The sequence below is a fragment of the Oreochromis niloticus genome, linkage group LG7 (assembly GCF_001858045.2).
Source record: "Oreochromis niloticus isolate F11D_XX linkage group LG7, O_niloticus_UMD_NMBU, whole genome shotgun sequence".
In the NCBI taxonomy this organism is placed as follows: domain Eukaryota; kingdom Metazoa; phylum Chordata; class Actinopteri; order Cichliformes; family Cichlidae; genus Oreochromis; species Oreochromis niloticus.
Window position 1 is genome coordinate 50,430,646 of NC_031972.2, and position 10,041 is coordinate 50,440,686.

General features: G+C 40.1%; 1 protein-coding gene across 1 annotated transcript; it reads left to right on the forward strand.

Annotated features, from left to right (window-relative positions):
• Window positions 1-229: 229 nt before the first annotated feature.
• sigirr (single immunoglobulin and toll-interleukin 1 receptor (TIR) domain) lies at window positions 230-9,619 on the forward strand. The gene is made up of 10 exons (XM_003443851.5): window positions 230-488; window positions 1,982-2,245; window positions 2,476-2,683; window positions 2,775-2,902; window positions 3,767-3,907; window positions 3,996-4,139; window positions 6,999-7,101; window positions 7,302-7,452; window positions 8,097-8,274; window positions 9,165-9,619. Exons 1-10 carry the CDS (start codon window positions 419-421, stop codon window positions 9,332-9,334), a joined length of 1,557 nt encoding a protein of 518 aa, XP_003443899.1. The 5' UTR covers window positions 230-418; the 3' UTR covers window positions 9,335-9,619.
• Window positions 9,620-10,041: the final 422 nt, after the last annotated feature.

A 10,041-nucleotide genomic window follows, 5' to 3' on the forward strand; every position in this document is an offset into this window, starting at 1 on the left:
CCAGAGCTTCTCGGGCCCAGGTGGCGTCTGTATATTAAGGTGTCATACATCTAAACAGCAATACTAAAATAAAAAGCTGACAATGCTATTTAGGTTACTGTTCTCTCTGTTACAGTATTAACATACATCCCTTTTTAGCCAGTTTTCTTCCTGTCCAGGAAGTTAAAGTAAAAGGCAGGTAAAAGTTGGTGTGTGCGTCACATGACCAAGGGCCAGCCAATCGGCAGGAGAGCTTCAGGTTTTTCCAGGTGCAGTTAGTGAACCACAAGGCTGACGTTTGCATATCCGCCTCGACTCTGTTTGTAACCATATAATAAGCCAGGAAAGTTGTGGTTTAGTGATGTAGTTAAACAGAAAACGCTGTACTCGGTTCACTGTTCACCTGAGGACGGAGGAAGAGGGAAACAGCTGCCCGCTCATGGCTGTGATTTTAGTGGCTTTCACTTTGATGTGCTCCGGGTTATGGGACAGAGGTTTACTCGCAGTCGGTAAGGGTGTTATTTACTTATCACTTTTTAAGGGCAGGTTTAGAGTTTGCTGGGAGCACCTGCTTATCAGCTCCACAGCTGCGAGCTGTGGCTGTATTCAATGTATTCATTGTGGATGCGTTTTTATTATAAACGATTTGTCGCGGTCATAATTGCCGGATGCTGATGAGTATGCTAAACATACCAGGTCAATGCACATGTGGTCATTGCGTGCACGGTCACTGTCACGCAGTCACATGCTGTTGCCCGGCAACAAGACCAGACACGGACTTTAGACCCGGACGTCCCTGTTATTGAGGAAGCGTTAAAAGAAAGAGAAGAAAAGGAGGAAAAGTCAAAAGGGGGAGCGGATAGTTGTTGGTTTTTCCTTAACGTCACAATGTGCGCATGCGCTGACCAACTTGACCAACAGGTTAGGATTTAATAGAGCAGCAGCTGACATTAGTTTATCCGATGTATTTAATTTGGTAGGGCTCATTTGTTTATACTGAATATGGCCTCAACGCTGGTGTTTTTCTTGATTATTAGTATTATTATTTTAATCTAAGTCAGGAAAACACTCCTTTGCTCATCGTCTTCCTGGGTGAAAGTGTAAACAACTTCACCTTCATGCATCATTAACCACTGACTACAGGCCCTAAAAACTACACAGTGTCGTGTCGCTCCACAGAGTCTGTGCAAGCTGCTTGTATGCACAGACTGTATGCAAAATGTTTCTTTAAAAGGAAGTGAAGCCAGTTTCAGGGGATTTTGGCCTACATCCATTTGATCAAACAGCATGCATCAGGGATAGATTTGTGCAGATACTGTAGCCTTATTACTTTGTGGTTTGTTTATGGGCCAATGTAACATAAATTCCATTCATACTAGATTGGTGGGCATCTGATTCAGTTTTTAGTGATGCAACAGTGCCTGGTGTCATGTTACCTTACATAACAGATACCGGACCAGGAAAAACCAGGTGACAATGGAGGCAAAAACATTATTGACCATCCTGATCATGTTTTGTATGCTTAGTGATCTTATTTCAGGAAGTTTCTCTCAAGTCACTGCTACGTCCAGTGTAGAACAAATGGATACTCAAAAATCCTCAATTCCCTCGGTTATTCAATCACTTAACCCCGACAGGGTCATTTAGATTAATTTTTCTATCATTGCTAGTTTTTAAACACTTCTCCTTGTTAATCTATTAATTTATTTTATTCTTACTTTTTAATTTAACTTCACTGTTTGTTGATATGTGTCTTCTATTGGAACAATGTTTGTGAGTAGTGTTTAAAGAGTGTAGGCTGTATGAATTTGACTGTTAAATAGGTTGTGTGGGTAAGATGCAAACAGACTGCCCTTTTTGGGATTAATAAAATTAATCTAGATATTAGATTATTATAAGTCTTTCAATACTTTGAGGTGCAGCCTACAGATTTTAAGTTAGGGATAGGAAATGGACTGAATACCCTGTCCTAAGTAAACCCCTGTATTTCTTCTCTACGAAGGTCAAACTTGCGTGGATGAGAGTAGGTTTCAAGAACAGGTGGCATTTGTTGGGCATCCATATCAACTACAGTGCCCTCTGAAGATTGTTCAGAGCACCTCTCAAACACGGCTGACCTGGCAAAAGGACTGCGTGCAGCTCCCTACAAATGAGAGCAAAATCTACCTGGATTTTAACGGCCTGAGTTTGGAAGACCAAGGAAATTACACCTGTAAGCAACAGAGCAACAGCACAGTCGCATTTACTGTGCGTCTCCTAGTTAAAGGTAAAGTAATGTTTCAGTGTGCTAGAGTAATGAAGTTATTTCAAATCAGTGAGCTGCTGTAGAGTTTGTGTGTGGATTTGAAGGGGTTAATTGAATGGATACACCTGCAAACAGACATTTTGTTTCAGCATGCCTTCTAGTAACAGGCTCAGGTGCTACCTGGCATGAAGGCCTCTATTGTCTGGACATCTTGCAGTGAACATGGATAACAGCTGTGTGTCCTTACACAGAGTCTCAGTGCTCCAAGGCTCCAGAATTTAAACCTAACGGGGGCTCGACGACACTCTGGGAAAATGTGGGATCCACTGTGAAACTGAACTGCACTGCTCTCCTCTTCTGGGACCCAGCAGAGAAGCAATGTGACACCACGTTGCAGTGGAGTAAAGATGGTCATCCCCTCAATAACCACACACTTTACTTGCTGAACACATCATCATGGTGATTTGAAGCCGTTGAATATTAGCTTGGCCACAGTTAATCATGTACCTGTGTTTAGACCTGTGTTTAATTTTCTTTCTAACTATATCAGGTCTCCCGGTGCTGACCAGCTGATGGTAAATAGCCTCCTAGTGATCACCCTCAGAGAGCTGGAAGATTTTGGGCTGTACAGCTGCACAGCGAGAAACATTTCTGCTGACTTCAGTCTGAAGAATCTAGGTAAAAATAAAAAAACAAACAAGCTTCTCAAATAGAAGTTGAGGCTATTCAGGATACATAATGGGTCTATTTTCCATATTTAAACATATTCTTTAAATACTAACTATTTAACGGAGAAACTCCATGCACTCAGCTATGGGTGGTTTGTTTTCTTTTAAATGGGGTTCTTTGAAGTTTTGATCCACAGTCAGTGGGTTACTTCCAGTGGATGGCATTAGGCTTTGCATGTACTGCTCTGGACACAATCGGCAGCTAAAAGAAGTTAGTTTAAGCGTACACTTTATTTTCAGCCTTTCCCCTGCAAACTTAAATATTGAAAACTAACTAAAGTGCTTACACAGGACCATCAAACTCAACAAACACAGGAATCTGACTTGGCATGCTTGTGTTGCTCTGTCTTGATTGATTAATTTTTGATAATGAGTTAGTTCAGTTCCAGACTGATGCTTTAAAGCACTATAGTCATATATCACGTGAGCAGTAACTACTGTTTTCTACACAGTAAGAATGAAAAAAAAAAAAACAAAGACTAGGAAAGAAACTATTTCTGTGCAGTTGTGGTCAGACATTCACATATACTCTATATATACTCTGTAAATATAATGGTAATTTTGTGCTTTTAATTCTTTGAGCTGTTCTTTTTCCAGGGTGGAATAATTATACATCATACATCTTTAATGACTTAAAAATGCACAGTTTTTTCAATTTATCTTGGATTTTCCCTCCAAAAGTTTACTTGCAGTCTTGTACTGTATATTGAAAATTGTGCCACAATATATGTTGTATAATATAAAAGCTTTTAATTGGAGTATTACTTTTATATTCTCCATTGATTTTCCTTTTGCTTCTGGTATATATGTTCAGGCAGCCCCAGCCACACAGGTGCTGTGATTGCAGCCGTCATCCTCCTCCTGTTCCTGGCTTTAGCTGCTGTCATTTACTCGAAGTGCCACCTGAACATTAAACTCTGGTACAAGAACTCGTATGGAGAATATGAACTCAATGGTGAGACCTTTCTTGAATTTAAATGAAGTTGCTGCACTGATACTTTTGTATTAACAACACCTGCATGTTTGTGTCTGAACCTTTTCAGATGGGAAGTTATATGATGCCTATATCTCATATGTGAATAATGACTATGACAGGAAGTTTGTCAACTTCGTACTCAAACCTCACCTGGAAAATATAAATGGGTACAAAGTGCACCTCAATGACAACGATATACTACCTGGTGCAGGTATGATTATATTCCCACACTGCAGTGCTACTATCGCTTCTGTATTGCTTACCTCATGCCTGCTTCATGCTCAGTGTATATAATTTTGAGTAACCCACTGAAATGTACAGTCATGAAAAAGACAATTTTTATAGGACACTATGAATCAGTAATTTTCAGAACTACATCAGAGCAATAACTTCTGCACCAATTTATCAGTCTTACACATCATTGTGCAAGAACTTCGGCTCACTCTTTGTTGCTTCAGTTCATTTAAGTTTGTTTTCAGGCATTCTGTTGTGCATTTACTGCTGTGCCTGTTGCATGACCCAATTTCATACCAGGCTTCAGCTTCCAGACAGATGACCCCACATGTGACTAGATCTGGTTAAAGTGCTGAAAGCCAGCACGCTGAATAACCTGTAGAAAATGAGTGAGATGTTGCTGATAATTACATCCGCCTTCATCATGTAGCACTGCCAGGAAGTAGACCGTCACCAGGATGGTTGTCCCTGTCAGAAAACGACCAAAAATATAGGTCTCACTCTCTGTCAGGTGGCCCGCCACACCTGTAGACAGAGTGAGAATTAATGTATAACGGCTGTCTTTGACTGTCTGAGTTCACATCTTTCATGAATGTGTGAAATTGAAGCAGTCAAATTCATCTCTAACTACAGTCAGGCCATACAATGTTACAATAGTTAGAAATGTTGCCAGGTCCTAGAAGGTTAAATCAGCATGGTTTATAAATTTTTATGGCTTTTTCTCACTATTTACACTCCACATATACTGCTAGTCCTTGATGCACCTATCTATACTACCAGTGAAGAGTTCGTACACACTTTCTCATTCAATGTTTTTTTTTGCTTTAATTTTATTGCTTTTTACACTGTAGAAACATAGTGAAAACAACAAATATATGAAACAAGAATTATGAAATTACAAAGGAAAATAAGAAAATGATAAATAACTCTACATATGTCATATTCTAGATTCCTGGAAATAGCCACCCTTTGCTTTGTTCGCAGCGCTGCGGGCCCTTGGCCTTCTCTCGATGAGCTTCATGATGTAGTCACCTGAAGTGGTTTTCACTTCACAGGTGGACCTTGTCAGGGTTCATTTGTGGAATTTCTTGCCTTGATGGGGTTGGAACCATCAGTTTTGCTGTGCAGAAGTCCGGTTGGTAAACAGCTGGACAGCCCTATAGCCCTATAGACAACTGTTAGAATTCATATTATGGCAAGAACCAGTCAGTTACATAAAGAGAAACAACAGTCCATCATTACTCTAAGTGAAGCTCAGTCTGGTAAGATCCAAAAAATTTGAATAGATGGTGTCCCGCCATGAAGCATGGAGGAGGAGGTGTGATGGTGTGGGGGTGCTTTGCTGGTAACACTGTTTGGGATTTATTCAAAACTGAAGGCACACTGAACCAGCATGGCTACCACAGCATCCTGCAGCGACATGCCATCCCATCTGGTTTGCGTTTAGTAGGTCAGCATTGATTTTCAACAGGATAATGACCCCAAACACACCTCCAGGCTGTATAAGGGCTATTTGACCAAGAAGGAGAGTGATGGAGTGCTGTGCCAGATGGCCTGGCCTCCACAGTCACCTGACCTAAACCCAATCGAGATGGTTTGGGATGAGATGGACTGCAGAGTGAAGGCAAAAGGACCAACAAGTGCTCAGCATCTCTGGGAACTCCTTTAAGACTGTTGGAAGGCCATTTCGGGTGACTGCCTCGTGGGGCTCGTCGGGGGAATGCCAAGGGTGTGCAAAGCAGTGGTCAAAACAAGGGGTGGCGGTTTCGGAGAGTCTAAAATATAAAACATGTTGTGAGTTATTTCACACTTTTTTGTTTATTACATAATTCCATATATGTTCATTCATAGTTTTGATGCCTTCAGTGAGAATCTACAATGCAAATAGTCATGAAAATAAAGAAAAACCATTAAATGAGGAACTGCGTCCAAACTTTTGACTGATAGTATGTATATTGCCCATTTGTTTTTGGCCCTAAACATACCACCCATACCCTTTTTCATTACATCCACAAAGTTTTCCACTTCTTATTTTAAACTAAAATTCAACATATTCTTTGTCTTAACTGTTCCTCTTTGCTTTAAGGAGACCAGTGACTGTAACTGTATAACCTTTTTTATTCATTAAATAAACATAAAAACTCAGAAAAAAAAAAAAAATGTTGCCTAACAGAAAAAGGTTATGAGTTCAAATTCACTGGTCAGCTGTCTGTGCTAGCCTTGCCAGCCTCTTAGTCACTAAAGGCTGGAATAAACTCCAGCCCCATTAAAAGCTTGTATTACATAACTAGAATACTTTTGTATACAAAAGAGTTCATGGTCGACTCAGTGACCACAAGGTGCCCAGGTTCTGTGGCTGCAAGACAAGCGCTAATCACACCTCTCCACCACCATGCTTGACAGTTGGTATGAGGTGTTTGTGCTAATATGCTATGTTTGGTTTTCACCATATTTTGTGCTTTGTGTGGCCAAACCTTTCCACTTTGGTCTTGGCCATCCACAGATCATTGTTCCAGAAGTCTTGTGGTTTGTTGAGATGCAACTTTTCAAACCTAAGCCATGCTAAGAGACCTTCTCCTGAAAAACCCTCCAAACAAGTCACACTTTGTCAGTCTTTTTCTGATTGTACTGTTGTAACTTTAAGCTTTAATATGCTAACTAAGGCCTGCAAAGTCTGAGATGCAGCTCTTCTAATTTTTTAGAGGTAGCAGCACCTGGCTGCTACTTACCCTCCTAATTCTTATGGAAATATTAAGGGTGGACTTAATATTTTTACAGGATTGCACTGAGTTGTGTAGAAAAGCTCATTTTCTTTTATTGCACCAACTGTTTTCAGATCCTTCTGCAGAGCTCCTAATGAACATGAGTCGCTCTCGGCGCCTCATTGTGTTGCTGTCTTATGCTTACCTTGAACAGGACTGGTGTTCCAGTAACTTCAGGTAGGAAGAAATACACAGAAATATCACTGTTTAAACTGTGCTATATAAAAATGACATTGTATTTATATAGCACACAGCCAAGTTATGAAAGTGTGAAAGCAAATATAATAATTTGTATATTATTACATTGCACCACTTGAGGGCAGAATTGCTCCAGTATGCGGTGTCCTATTTTTAACTGGAGCTCTGTGTGTTTTCAGACAGGGCCTCCTGCACTTGTTGGAGTTGTGTCAGCAGCCCATCTTCATCGTGTTGGATGGTCAGTATAAGCGCATGAGGCCTGAGGTCAAACAGCAGCTTAATGAGAACCAGCACTGTCTCACCATACTTACCTGGAGACACAACTCTGTGGTAATACTCCAGCCACATGTTGTTTCATTACTAATATGATGGATAGTTTCGACTGACATTACCAGTGGGGCACCGTGGGTGTGGTTTCGCTAGATTTGATTGGTTGTCATGACATTTTGATTTAAAATGTGGGGAATTTTAATGATTGGTTTGCGTTTGTACGTGCCATGACATTTTCAAACGCAGCACCGCCCACTTCACACCAGGGAAAACCAGGAAGAGGAGACAATAACAGACAGTAACAGTGCAAATAGAAATCTGTCAGTTACAAGTCAGAAGATTTTTGTGTTCTTCTACGTTCTCAAAAGCTGATTGGGAGGTTCAAGGCTAGAATAATAATACTGATAAAACTAAACTATGTTTATTTTGCAGCAGTTTTGAGGAAAAAAACCCCCAAGAAGATCTGAATTATTGCTAAGTTAGTTTGTAAAAGTGACTACCTCAATCATGCAATTTCACGTATTTTTCTCAGTCTTTCATAAAGGTTAAAAAATCTTTGTTTTCACTTTGGTTTTATGAATTATTGATATCAAAAATTATCAGTTTTATCAATTCAAAATTAAATTAAAACTATAGCATTGCACTTTAGAAGCAGCTTGCTGGGACTAATCTTATGTGGTGCCTTTGTGTTTGTGTTTGCACAGACTCCTTCCTCTGTCTTCTGGAAAGAGCTAGCTTTAGCAATGCCTCGCAGAGTTGTCTTCCACAACGAGTCTGCCGGTGACCCTCAGACGTTGCTAGAGGATGACAAAGACCCAATGCTGACCCTTGAGCCGGACTACCTAGACTGCCGTTCAGATACTGACCCTGCCGGTGATCTGGGTAAGAGCTGCAGTCTAGATTTTTTGTGTGTTTACATTTTAATATCGGGAAAAAATACTGAGGCAAGCATGCACATGTTTAACAAGCACCTGTTAATGACTTTGATCCAGTAATGCAAATCATCAACTTTGGCAGCACTTGTACTTGTTGTCACAAGAATGCAACATAAAATGTTACAGCCTTCATACAAGTCTCAACCTGAAAGACTTAAAAAGAAAAAAAAAAAAACACGTCAGAGTCGAAACCCTCTTCCTTTTACTTAGTTAGTGACCAATTTGAATAAACAAATACTGACTAAGCCATAGTTAATACTTAACTTCATAACTAAGGCATCGTATCACAATGGTCTTTCACATATTTACTTTTAATTTCGCTATTGATGAGAATGCTTTCATGTCGTTCTTAAGAGTTAAAAACTGTTCTTGTTTGTTTTCTTCCAGAAAGTTAGATACAACTATTAAAACTATTTACAAAGCACTGCAGTCAAATGATGGTGGGCTTGGCTTAGCTTAGCTTAGCTGAGTTTAACTTTGTGACGGCATAAACAACTTGGCTGGGTCTGTCCAAAGGTAAAGAGTAATAAACACACTCCTCCTAGCTGTGGATTTATGAGTTTTCAAAAAGCCGCTACACTTAGCCACAAAGTGCTGAGCATACAATTGTTCATGTTGAAGCTTTTCAAGTGATGTTTGGACATAGCCTGGCAGACAGAACCCATTTCAAGTCTTTATTTCCAAAAAAATCAAAGCAATAGTTTCCTTTTACTTTGTAGTAAAAATGTAAAAAAACCCTTTAATTTGCACACTCATACACACAAAATTGAATCGATACAAACCAAAGAAGGGGAAAGTGGCATTTTGCATCGCTCTCCTTCTCTCTCTGTGTCGCAGGTCTTCGCCTCCCTGTCTACAAAGCTTTGGCCTGCAAAGCTCCAGTGCTCCCCGCTGCAACCAGCTCAGCAGCTGAGCCGAAACCCTCTGACATCGACATCTCGGACTTGGGATCACGCAACTACGCAGCACGCTCAGACTTCTACTGCCTGGTCGCTGAGGACATCTGATTCACACTCCTTTCTAAAACTCGACGCTACGTAGATCGCTGTTGGCATGTCTTTACTCTTTTTCTTTTTTTTTCTGCGTCATGTAGCCAAGTTTCCTTTCTGTACAGTGTGTTATTAAAATCAGTGTGCTGCTTTCTGTTTCTACATAACATAGATGATTTTAGCATTTTTAAATTTCATACTGATGTGTAACATACTTTGTGAGAAAATGTCTGAAGTATTTCAGGGAAGTAAGTGTAATTAAGAGTGTGTGTACAATAAAATTTTTTATTGATTGCCAATTTACCCTGTTGATCTTTATTTTAGTCTCCAACAGAAAGCAGTGTAAGGACAGTGTGTTATGAATTTTTTAAAAATTTATACGTACTCGATCTTCCTTTTATAGTTGGCAGTAAACAAATAGTTGGCAAAGGCATAAAAACATACAGATGACAGATCAGATATCAGTGCAGAGAATCCAGGGAATGTGCTTTTTTTCCAGTCAGGTGAAGGAACGGTACTCCTGCACAATATGATCGTTTAGCTGGAAGCTTTGCACGTACTGGAAATCAATCACAAGGTTTTCTTCCTTTGTAAAGGTTGATGTTCTCTCTCCTCATGGAGGTCCTGCACTGAGGTAAGAGCCTAAATAAGGGTGCAGCAGGGAAGGTCTGGTATTGTTCCTGTCTGAGCAGGAACAAATATGCAAACAGGGTGTGGCTGGCATT

Coding starts and splice junctions, on each gene's coding strand:
- sigirr (XM_003443851.5), top strand. CDS start 419: ATGGCTGTGATTTTAGTGGCTTTCACTTTGATGTGCTCCGGGTTATGG. Junction 3,908..3,995: donor TGGAGAATATGAACTCAATG/GTGAGACCTTTC, acceptor GAACCTTTTCAG/ATGGGAAGTTATATGATGCC. Junction 7,102..7,301: donor TGGTGTTCCAGTAACTTCAG/GTAGGAAGAAAT, acceptor GTGTGTTTTCAG/ACAGGGCCTCCTGCACTTGT.